Below are 12,353 nucleotides of genomic sequence, written 5' to 3'. Positions count from 1 at the left end.
AGCTCCCCAGCGGCGCGAAGGGCCGCAGAGCGGAGTCACATAACCATAGAAATAGGAGACAAGGAAGCCAGCAACGCACCATTCAAAAAACATTTTTTGAACAGTCGGCTGCTAAGCTGCCTAACGACTCTCTTAATTCCCTAGCAACAGTCATTCAAGAGCTGTTATCACGATGAAAAAGAGAGCGAATGATCAACTGCTGCAGTTGACTAGTGGTGGCCCAAAGACCTTTGACAAAGACTTCTACACGTTCTTAACTTCGTTTTGCTTTTGTGCGCTATGACTGGGGAGAATATAAATATCAGCTTATTCAATTCTGATTGTACTTGCCGTTAGAACGGTGAAGTCATTGAATTTGGCTTATGTTTGTCGGCCTTTCAAGTGTACTTCCGCCCTGGTAGCGGAGTTCTCCCTTTCAATTTTTTAGCTGTCGGTAAACCAAAAGTAAAACTATCGGAAATGCGGCTTAGAAGCTCGCTGCATATTCTAGGTATAAAAATCCATACAATTCTTTGGAAAGTTAACTTGCTAAATGTCACTTATTAATGAGGTTATTTGCTGTGACTGTCGTAATATTGCGTAGTCAGGTCTGTCATTCATTTTTATACAACTGAACGTCGGTTTCTTTTACTTGTCGTTGTGTGATCACTTTGTTAGTTGTTAAAAGAAATCTAATGTCAATTTCTGTCGAACAAGTCTTGGTGCTCGATAAAGATTAAAGGAGGTTATGTAAATTAAACACAATGTAAATTAACTCAACCAAGTCGACCGCACTTCACTGAGCTCTGTTGTCCGGTAGTCAGGTCGCTTAGCGTAATAATCGTTACCGGCGTGATAAAAGCACCAATTTTTGCATGCGGACTCTTTTCTATACCTTATTTAAGTTTATCCGTTGCTCCATCCAAAATGTTGTATTTTTCTCGAAATTTAAACAATAACGTTTTTAGCTCATTTGCATAAGTTAATAAAAGCGGTTCCGCGATTTTTCCTTTCGTAATCGGTCGATAAGATTTCTCAGAGGGTTTCAGTTGCCATTTTTTGCAGGCATCTAGCAGAGTACCTGATATTTAATCCGGTGTGATTAACCCATAAGTCAAATTTAGAAGAAAAACACGTTATTTGCAGGTTCCTTAACATCTTACTAATGAAAAACTTCGGCGGCTTTAGGTTGGAAGAATAAATCGAAATTAAAATATCCTAGACGAATGAAATTACTCTAAAACCTTCACAATGACTAGTTTTAGACCATACGTCAGTCAAAATTTCACGAACATCAGGGGCGGATCTAGCCGGGCGTTGGAATGAGTGGCTAGCCACCCCCTAGTTTCAAAAATATAGCAGAAATAACCTGAAAAATATAAGTGAAATGGCACTCGGTAATGTGTAGAAATCGTTGAAATTTTCGGTTAAAATAAGGCCAATATATTTTCTTACATTTACCCTCTTCTTTTTCCAAAAAACCTGTGGCTTAAATAAAATAGCAAACAAATATTTGCTAACTCCCGCATCCCCCTTTCCCCCACATTAAAAGTCCTGGATCCGCCCAGAGAGCTTTGCCAAATTTAATTTTCACCAAAGATTTGGGACACATCAATTTGAACTTTGTCGGTCACTTTTAATACACTTTGAGTAGGAATGTATCTACAACGTTTTTTTTTTTAATTGAAAAGTTGGATCGTGTCACTTATTTTGAGACCCGCCGTGGAGGTTGCACTTGCATTTGCAAAGTGGTGAACACTTGAGCTGCGCTTTGCCACATTTGCAACTGGAACAGTCGCCCTTACACGAGCACTTTATCAGCTCTCGGCATGCCTTGGACAGCTCTGGAACTGTCAACCAAACTGGTACCCACGCACTACCAACTTTGGTCCAAGCAAAGTCCGCTGGTGAGGGGATGTCCTGCTGAGTATCAGTACAAGTGGTCCAGATTGAAGCCTGGTACAACGCCCGCTTGGTGTGTTGTAGCAAAGCATTCTCTGTCGGCGGCATCTTCTCCATTGAAACGTTCTTATGACAGAACAGTTCTCTCCTTGTTTGTAAATAACATATATGAGTTCTAAACTGTTGTCATTTTTGTCATGGCCAGGGAAGAAATCGCCAAAAAAATCATTCCATTGAAGTAAGAAAGTGGTACAGGTTAAAGGTTGTTTTAATCAATAAAATTTAGAATTGCAACAGCAGCAACAACAACAAAAATTACAGTGTATTTACATTTTGCTATCCACATGTTTTGGCTTTGGCATTCTAAATCCCTCTTGAAGTTTCATGGCGATTTGGCGAGCGTCTATTCCCGGATATGGAGATCCACCTAGATGAGAAAATCGTAAGTAAAGTGAACGCTTTTTGATGATGTATGGTTAATTTTATTATATAAATGATATGTATCTGAACCTACCTATGGTAAGAATCTCGTACAGAAGGACACCATAGCTCCATCTGCGAGAAAACAAATATGAGTAACACTTCATTGGTAACAATATAAATGGTATAGGAAAAAGAGGTGGGTGGGGGAGGGGATAGTGGCGAAGAAACGTTTTTACGACACCAAGTCAAAGGACGCGTTTTTGACCGTGAAAGGGATTAATATTATCTAATCCAAGTAAAGGGGTTGTGAAACCCAGAGAAATAAACAGAATTGTGCTCATGTCTATTTTTGCCGTGATATGTAAGGATTGAGCAACAACATGAGCTACCTACGTGACCTTCAAAGCAATAGTTATAATGAGGTAATATTAGTTATAGTAATAGTAATCGTCAAGCTTATCCCTGGAAAGTACTTAGCTTCGTAACCATCGACAAGCTATAGTTATTAGTGTCCCCGTTCGTTCTTCGTTCTGGTTTCATCGCTTTTTACTGTACTAGTCAAGATGTTAAGGGTAAGAATTGTGCGTTTTATGATAAAATCATGAAACCCTGCACGATTGTACTGGGTGGTTAGCATTACTTTTTTGTGGCATGGCGATCGTGTAAAAAGCCTAATGCTACGTCATAAAAAATCTTATTTTACGGAAACAAAAAAACTGCCCACATGCTAGTTGGTATGATGTGCAGGTTATAAGCAAATTGAGAAAAGAGATAATCAGTGCTTAGTTGTTCGATTCAGCACTTACACATCACTTTGTGTAGTGTATGTTCCATATAGCAAAGCTTCATAAGCAGTCCACTTGACAGGCAACCGACCCTGGAAGATAAACAGCCTCACTAGTCTTATTCGTTTTATCATATCATAGGCTCAATTAAACAACAATTACGACAGATTAAGATAAGTTATTGGGAAAGTTCGGGGGGAGGGGGAGGGATGGAGAATACTCACCCGACTTTGTTTGGTATAAATATCATCCTGGTGAACATTCCTCGCCATCCCAAAATCTGTCACCTTACACTTCTCTCCTTCACCAACAAGAACATTTCTGGCCGCCAAGTCACGATGGATTATCTAAAAGAAATATGTCATAATTATAAACTTGTCGCCGTCCTTGTTATTTGGTGTGGTTTTCTCATTTGTTACCATTCGGTGAATTCATATAATCATAGATGTTTACCTTTCTTGTCGACAAATAAGTCATCCCATCAGCTATCTGCCATGCAAACCTCATCAACTGTTCTGAAGTTAAATTTGTTTTGGGCTTTCTATCCGGGTTATTAAAATACGTGTCATTGAGCCCACGACTCTTCCTCAAATAACCCAGCAGATCACCGTACGGCACATACTCAATAAGGACCAGTAAGGGATCTTAAATAAGAAAAGAAAAGCGGTTGACATATACAGACAAGATTTCAGTGAATTGCAGAGAAAAATAGAAATGAACTCACTTTCTGGATTACGAGCTAACGAGTCGAGGCAGGGACATATTTCGCAGCCATTTTTAAAACTAACATCATAAGTACGTATCATTCATTTTACAACCTTCAAAACGAAGACATTTGTTTATATGCGATGGGCGATTGGGCATTCTCGTTTATCGAATATGACGTCTGTTTTAGCTTTAAAATCTACGCACAACAAAATATTGTATAAGGGAGTTCCAGTCCTTATTATTAAAGTTACTTCGAATTTACTTTACCAGTCTCTGTTACGCATCCCAACAACTTTATCACATGAGAATGAGGCTTCAGTTTTTTCATCAATTCAAGTTCTGAAAGCAGGTCCTTTCTGTCTGAATCAGGAGCATTTTCTATTTGAAGCAAATCGATTTAAGAAAAATATCAGACCATTGCAATCAATCAATCGAATTTAAAAAAAGGTCGCAGTTTCGCTTAAAGTTGTTAATGAGATAACCTTTCAGCATTTTCACAGCCACAGTCACATCTTGGTTACCATTGATGTTCCTTGCTGTTGCCTTAGCAACTTGGGAGAAAGCTCCCTTTCCGATATTTTTAATGATATTGACTTGTTCTCGTCTGATCTCCCAGCTTCTTGTTGAAGGATGAAGCGGCATGTAATCACTGCTGTTAGGAATCTCGTAAGTTGTGCTGGTAACTTCACTTGTTTCTATTGACTGAGCATCTGCTTCCTGCTGGACAGCAGTTGTCTAGGAATAACCAGTAAAAAGTAAAGATAACAACTAAATAACTGACAGAGAATATATGTAAGGTCCGGCTGAAAATTATCATGGTGAACCAACATTATCTCTGATAGGAGATGAGGTTGAAATACGCAAATGATGTGAAAGAATTTTGTCTCCAAAGGAAACAGTTTTTGCCAACCTACACTCTCTTGTAAAAAGTTTTCGTTGTATGTCATAAAATGGCTTTATTCGCGAACTATTCTGAAAGAGAAATTGAAAGAACTTACCATTTGAATGGAATCTTCACGTGATGATGATCTGCTAACACTGGGATTAGAAGGCCTTTTCCTGAAAAAAGAGTTTATTAAAAAAGCTATAAGTAAATTTGTTATTTTGTGATCACCAAATTTTGACTGTTGTACTCACTGTTTTCCACGCTTGAAGATTGCTGAAAAGCAAGAACGTGTTGTGAGAAAGACAATAAGTAAACAAAACAAATGGGCTATACATTAACCAATCTCCTTACTAGCATTTTGCCTGTCTCACGACGCCTTAAAGGATCCTTGTTAGCCTTTTTAGCAAAGTAAAACGGTTGGAAATATTTTAGGAAAAAAACGGTGTGACGCAGTGGTATCAGGATCTTGTAGATAGTTAACCTCATTTAAGTAAAACGATCAGTATCAATAGTAACAAGGATCCATGAGTAAAAGAGGAAAATTCACTTGCTCAATGGTATGTTGCTACTGAGCAAAGATCCAGTGGTTGCCATTCGTAACATATAACAGAACAGGACGAAGTTTTAGGACTTAAAAACTTTGTTAGTTCAGTTTTATTTTAGCAAAGAATGTGTTAAGAATGAATTCGAATGCAAAGAATTACCTGGAATTTGACGCTTTCTCCAGCTGATAACACTGATTATAACAATGATTATCACCAATAAGATAATGATACTGAGATAAACAGCATGAAGAATCTCCACTTCCCTGTCGCATCTAACAACTGTGGGTTATAACATTTAAAATTATTATCTGTTCCCGCTTTTTAAGTGACATGCCTGCAAACCAGTTATCTCGAATTTATTTTATATTAAGGCTTGAAATGGGTACATTTTTTATACACAGCTTACCTGTTTCATTCTGGTTTGCAGTCGATTTAGTGAACCCTGAAAAACACCAAAACGGATATAAAATTAGTTTGGAAGAATGTGTATACAAGGTAGTTGAACAGTTATCAAAGATAAAATAACTTCAATTGTCTAAGGCATTATTATAGGAGAATTGGAGCATCTTGCTTATTTCTTTTAACGACAAACAGAAATATCAGAAAAAAAGAACTACTTAGAGGAATAATCTGCAACAAGAAAAGTAAATCTTCCATTACTTTACCTCCTAAAACTCTGACTCTCTTTATGCTTTTCTGTTGTTTCAGACTCTCTCCAAATTTGTTAGTCGCAGTCACAGCAAACTCATACCGCTGACCCTTTTTGAGCGTGACGACATATTCATGAACAGAGACATCATGAATGACCTCAAGCTTTCTCCAGTCTCCTACGATACCGTTGCTACTAACGTTCCGTATATATACAGTGTATTGTATGATGTCCGCTCCATTGCTGACTGGCTTTGTCCATTTTAAAGCCACTTCATCACTATGTACCTCCGCAGGCATGTCTATACTGTTTGGTGTATCGGGAATTCCTAATTGATAAAAATGTAAAAACATTGTTCTGTTAGTCAGATGAAACGCATAATTGCCACATTACGTTATGCTTGGTGTCACCATTTTGTGCGCTTTTTGTGAAGGCTGCTTGTTGATCCGTCATGTTAACCGCATGTACTTGTGTTTGAAAAAGTCTTGCTTATCAGTCAGAGACAACTGTGAGACAATTATGTTACACCACTTTCTATGAAATAATAGTCAGAACAATGGACAACAATGTAGCAAAATTATTGGATGTAATGTCAGCTGTGTCCCTTTTGGTTGGACTTTCAATTAACGAAGGCCGCTGGAAATCGTACCTTTAATCTTTGTCATGATTGTCTTCTGCGTAGCTGCACCCTCAAACACAGCATTCCTGGCAAACACCTTCACACTGTACTCGGTATCTCTCTCCAGACCTCCAACAGACAGACTTGTTGTACCAGGGTCAGTAACATTCTCATTCTTTATCTCAGTGCCACCCTTTAATATGACCACTCGGTATGCTGTGATAGGACTCCCTCCATCATCAGCTGGTGCAGTCCATTTTACTGTCATTGAAGTGGCTTGGATGTCTGAAGATGAAGAAACTATGGCCGGGAAGCCTGGTTCTTCTAATGATTATCAAATTAAAGAAGAAATTTGATTTTTATCACTATAGCTTCTTTATTCGAAACAAAGTTTAAATGATGTGTCATATAACTACAAGCGTTAAGCGTGGTAGCTGCGAAAAAAACAATGTACCCCTTTGTTTGCCTATATGAAAGCTCGCCATCTCTATCAATTCCCTGGAACCAGTGATAACTAGGGATAAATCCCTTTCCAGATTTAAATCTTGCAAGTTTAAACGTCCATTTTTAGGGACATTCTATCCTAACTTAAGCAGTTCCAAAAATGGTCTTTCGAACTTCAGGTATTATAACTGACTCTTCTCTAGCCGTCACATACTTATCTGTTCAAGTAGCATCGAGGCGTTGTTTAAAGGATCAAGGCCATTGTAAGCGACACACTTGTATTGACCAAAATCTTGCTCATCATTTATGGTCACCCCCACTGTACCCTCTTTAGCTGTGACTGTGTTTAGTTCGTTTTCATCAGGTCTGTACCATTTGAGTGTTGGTGTAGGAACACCATCTGACACACACTTCAATGTCACTTTCTGACCAATCCATGACTTGGCAGCTGATGAAGTAACACTTAGTATTTCTGCCGGGTCTGAAAAAGTAACGTAAAACAATTCGTTTACTTTTGTTTAAAGTCCTTCAATATTAAAGAGGAAAACGTAAATGCAAAAAAGAAACGCCACTGTTGTTGATTTATCTTGTAGTCAATGTCTGATTTAAGAAATTTGATGTTAACTTGTTTTGTAAGAAATATTAATTTATAAAATACATCTAGAAATTAAAAGATTTCTAACTCACAACGAACCACCAGGCTCTCAGTGCGAGTGTTTGTTCCTGCTGAGTTGTTAGCTCGGCATGTGTACAGTCCATCGTCTGTCCTGGTAATTCTGTCAAAGTTCAAATATGTTATTTTCTTCCCAGAACTTTTGATTTGTCCATTTCGCATCCATGATACTTCCGGGTCTGGTTTCCCAGTCGCTGCACAACTAATATTGACTGATGATCCCTCAATGTAACTTCCGTTTATTGACAGTGGGCTGATAACTGGTAGCTCTGCAATGAGATAACTTTTTTAAACAGTATTGAAAAGGATTACAGCAGATAACATTCACAGAGTGGGTTGCTTCCTATTAGCCATAAAATGAAATGGACATATCATGGAATGAAGCCGTGGTAAAAACAGTCATGAACAGGGCCAACCTGCTACCGTACAACCCTGAACTCAAAAGCGGTGAACAAGATCGAGTCATGGAGAATCTTACAGTAAACGGGTAACCTAACGTCCTGTTTAAGAAATGTATTAGGGAAAGAACCAGAGAAAGGCACACGCAAGAAAGACCACTAGGGCTCGCAGTCATTCCGTACGAAAGAGGCGCATCGGATCGAGTGGGTTGCGTCGTCCAGAAATTCCACATTTTGACGGAATTCAAGCCTGAAAGAACATTGGGCCATGTGTTCAAAAAGCCGAAGGATCGACCAGCGGTTAATCGAATAGCAGAAATTGTTTACAAAGTGAAGTACGAGCAACAGCGAATCATCGATTAGGCAGCATGCCGAGTCAGCGGAACACAACATCCAATCGAAAGACGCCCAGATCTGCGAGCGTGGCATAAAAAATTACAATAAGAGGCTTTTCTTGGAGGTGTTGCACTCCACTTTGGAAAGCGACGCTGTTAACGAACGCAAAAGTGTTCCCTCGCGCTTATGTGCCTTTATATCAAAATTAAAAACGTCCGGCATTGGTAGCGCGAGCATGAGTAGTTAAGTCACCCCTTCTCCGATCGCGCTTTGCGCTTGGCTTTTGTTGCTCCTGCCGCAATAAACCATTAATCATAATAATTTCATTGGGCATTGTGGCGTATTTTGCGCGCTGAAATGGAGAATTCAGCGGGCTAAGTTTTTGTCACATCTGAAGACATATGTGCATATTTTCTGAAACGAAACAATCTGTGACTCCAAGTTATAAAGGTAAATTGCAGCTTGGAAAAACAAATCTGCATGTAGTGACGGCCCTGGCCTTAAACTGTTTGGGTTGCTAGAATTTACTCACCTCTAACTTCCAAGTACACAGAGTCAAATTTTGGCGAATTAAAATCAGTAGACATGTCTATTCTACAGCCATAATATCTTTCATCACTCTTTCTGATTGAGCTTAGAGTAAAGATGACCTGACCAGAGGATACGTCACCACTCCCGCTCACACGTCCACTGTATGGTAAAGGGACTGGTATTGACACAAGACCAATTTTCTTCATAGATGCCAGAATTCCACCTTTCCTAAAATCATTCACTCCATCTTTCTTCAGTCCCCAGTCAACTACATTAACAGCGCCAGAGAAGACCCATTTGAAATTAACAGTCGAACCAACCATTCCAGCCACAGTTTTTCCGCCATACTTTGAAGTGAAACTATTCTGACCTCCTGAAAATTACGAAGCCCAAGCCAAAGTTATACAGAGCATGAAAATTGAGATTTAAGTGAAATTGAAGATGGTTAAATCTAAATTAAAGTTGGTTATCCAACTTAATACCATAAATTAAGTACGTGTTTGTAGAGTTGGCGTAAAGGAGTCTTTTTATCTGTCTTTGAACTTAAGTGTAAAGCTGGCGTAAAGGTCAGCTTTAAATAAATGTAAAGTAAGCGTAAAGCAACTGAACTAAATTCTAAACTAAACTCCAACTTTACTTGAGCTTTACACCACAGTAAAGTTATGTTTTCATGCTAGAAATTAATTTCTACGTTACCGGGTAATTTCTTTTATCTAGCAATGCGAGTGCTTGTAAAATTTAAATTATCAGTTGAACAAGACAGCAGAACTTTTATTCTGTGTCGAATTGCAACGTTTTATAATCAATGTTTTTTAAAATGGTCAGACCAAAAGTAAGATCTTTCTACAAAAAATGACCTTTGTATTCGGTAGATTTTTTTCGGCAGTTGCGATTCTGTAGTGTGAGAGTGGAATCAATTCATGGCCAGAAAAATAAAGAAATCGGATATCAACGGAGAAACCTTTCGAACGAGAGTTATAACCTGCCAAATGAAGCGAGAAAAGTGACAATAATACAAAGCGAACATGGAAGCAAACCTGGGCAATGTCTGCTTATAGTTATAGTGGATGCCAGTGCCACTTTTCTCACGCTAGCCACCACACTGTTAAAAGATGCGTACTACACGAAAGTTACCGAACTCGCAAACACCCTTCGAACCTTTCTACAAAAACCTTTTTTAATTTTCTGTTTTTTTTTTTTTGCCTCATGTGAAAATTCAGTTTTAACAAGTCCCCTTAAACAAATTTTCTTAGCTAATAGCAGAGCTCCCCAGCGGCGCGAAGGGCCGCAGAGCGGAGTCACATAACCATAGAAATAGGAGACAAGGAAGCCAGCAACGCACCATTCAAAAAACATTTTTTGAACAGTCGGCTGCTAAGCTGCCTAACGACTCTCTTAATGCCCTAGCAACAGTCATTCAAGAGCTGTTATCACGATGAAAAAGAGAGCGAATGATCAACTGCTGCAGTTGACTAGTGGTGGCCCAAAGACCTTTGACAAAGACTTCTACACGTTCTTAACTTCGTTTTGCTTTTGTGCGCTATGACTGGGGAGAATATAAATATCAGCTTATTCAATTCTGATTGTACTTGCCGTTAGAACGGTGAAGTCATTGAATTTGGCTTATGTTTGTCGGCCTTTCAAGTGTACTTCCGCCCTGGTAGCGGAGTTCTCCCTTTCAATTTTTTAGCTGTCGGTAAACCAAAAGTAAAACTATCGGAAATGCGGCTTAGAAGCTCGCTGCATATTCTAGGTATAAAAATCCATACAATTCTTTGGAAAGTTAACTTGCTAAATGTCACTTATTAATGAGGTTATTTGCTGTGACTGTCGTAATATTGCGTAGTCAGGTCTGTCATTCATTTTTATACAACTGAACGTCGGTTTCTTTTACTTGTCGTTGTGTGATCACTTTGTTAGTTGTTAAAAGAAATCTAATGTCAATTTCTGTCGAACAAGTCTTGGTGCTCGATAAAGATTAAAGGAGGTTATGTAAATTAAACACAATGTAAATTAACTCAACCAAGTCGACCGCACTTCACTGAGCTCTGTTGTCCGGTAGTCAGGTCGCTTAGCGTAATAATCGTTACCGGCGTGATAAAAGCACCAATTTTTGCATGCGGACTCTTTTCTATACCTTATTTAAGTTTATCCGTTGCTCCATCCAAAATGTTGTATTTTTCTCGAAATTTAAACAATAACGTTTTTAGCTCATTTGCATAAGTTAATAAAAGCGGTTCCGCGATTTTTCCTTTCGTAATCGGTCGATAAGATTTCTCAGAGGGTTTCAGTTGCCATTTTTTGCAGGCATCTAGCAGAGTACCTGATATTTAATCCGGTGTGATTAACCCATAAGTCAAATTTAGAAGAAAAACACGTTATTTGCAGGTTCCTTAACATCTTACTAATGAAAAACTTCGGCGGCTTTAGGTTGGAAGAATAAATCGAAATTAAAATATCCTAGACGAATGAAATTACTCTAAAACCTTCACAATGACTAGTTTTAGACCATACGTCAGTCAAAATTTCACGAACATCAGGGGCGGATCTAGCCGGGCGTTGGAATGAGTGGCTAGCCACCCCCTAGTTTCAAAAATATAGCAGAAATAACCTGAAAAATATAAGCGAAATGGCACTCGGTAATGTGTAGAAATCGTTGAAATTTTCGGTTAAAATAAGGCCAATATATTTTCTTACATTTACCCTCTTCTTTTTCCAAAAAACCTGTGGCTTAAATAAAATAGCAAACAAATATTTGCTAACTCCCGCATCCCCCTTTCCCCCACATTAAAAGTCCTGGATCCGCCCAGAGAGCTTTGCCAAATTTAATTTTCACCAAAGATTTGGGACACATCAATTTTAACTTTGTCGGTCACTTTTAATACACTTTGAGTAGGAATGTATCTACAACGTTTTTTTTTTAATTGAAAAGTTGGATCGTGTCACTTATTTTGAGACCCGCCGTGGAGGTTGCACTTGCATTTGCAAAGTGGTGAACACTTGAGCTGCGCTTTGCCACATTTGCAACTGGAACAGTCGCCCTTACACGAGCACTTTATCAGCTCTCGGCATGCCTTGGACAGCTCTGGAACTGTCAACCAAACTGGTACCCACGCACTACCAACTTTGGTCCAAGCAAAGTCCGCTGGTGAGGGGATGTCCTGCTGAGTATCAGTACAAGTGGTCCAGATTGAAGCCTGGTACAACGCCCGCTTGGTGTGTTGTAGCAAAGCATTCTCTGTCGGCGGCATCTTCTCCATTGAAACGTTCTTATGACAGAACAGTTCTCTCCTTGTTTGTAAATAACATATATGAGTTCTAAACTGTTGTCATTTTTGTCATGGCCAGGGAAGAAATCGCCAAAAAAATCATTCCATTGAAGTAAGAAAGTGGTACAGGTTAAAGGTTGTTTTAATCAATAAAATTTAGAATTGCAACAGCAGCAACAACAACAAAAATTACAGTGTATTTACAT

At 38.8% G+C, this 12,353-nt stretch overlaps 2 protein-coding genes across 3 annotated transcripts in view; one reads left to right on the top strand and one right to left on the bottom strand.

The window, feature by feature from the left end:
• Positions 1 to 12,353, top strand: part of LOC144662793 (uncharacterized) — a 192,926-nt gene that overhangs the window by 108,444 nt on the left and 72,129 nt on the right. The window lies entirely within an intron of this gene.
• Positions 2,208 to 9,089, bottom strand: LOC144662805 (uncharacterized). 2 transcript variants are annotated; one of them, XM_078523744.1, is made up of 16 exons: positions 8,880 to 9,089; positions 7,628 to 7,882; positions 7,155 to 7,421; positions 6,527 to 6,820; positions 5,894 to 6,205; positions 5,635 to 5,670; positions 5,388 to 5,507; positions 4,935 to 4,956; positions 4,796 to 4,856; positions 4,280 to 4,532; positions 4,065 to 4,175; positions 3,543 to 3,733; positions 3,314 to 3,436; positions 3,111 to 3,181; positions 2,396 to 2,436; positions 2,208 to 2,308 (listed from the first exon to the last, which is right to left on the bottom strand). In XM_078523744.1, the coding sequence occupies exons 1-16, from the start codon at positions 9,082 to 9,084 to the stop codon at positions 2,208 to 2,210; spliced, it is 2,463 nt and encodes an 820-aa protein (XP_078379870.1). In that variant the 5' UTR covers positions 9,085 to 9,089. The 2 variants fall into 2 exon arrangements, with proteins under 2 accessions (XP_078379870.1, XP_078379871.1); XM_078523745.1 differs by lacking the exon at positions 2,396 to 2,436 and having other exon boundaries at positions 2,215 to 2,308.

This window comes from Oculina patagonica, chromosome 8 (genome assembly GCF_052425735.1).
Source record: "Oculina patagonica isolate OP01 chromosome 8, crgOcupat, whole genome shotgun sequence".
Lineage (NCBI taxonomy): Eukaryota > Metazoa > Cnidaria > Anthozoa > Scleractinia > Oculinidae > Oculina > Oculina patagonica.
The sequence above is the reverse complement of the archived record's forward strand: the minus strand, read 5'-3'. Positions and strand labels throughout refer to the sequence as shown.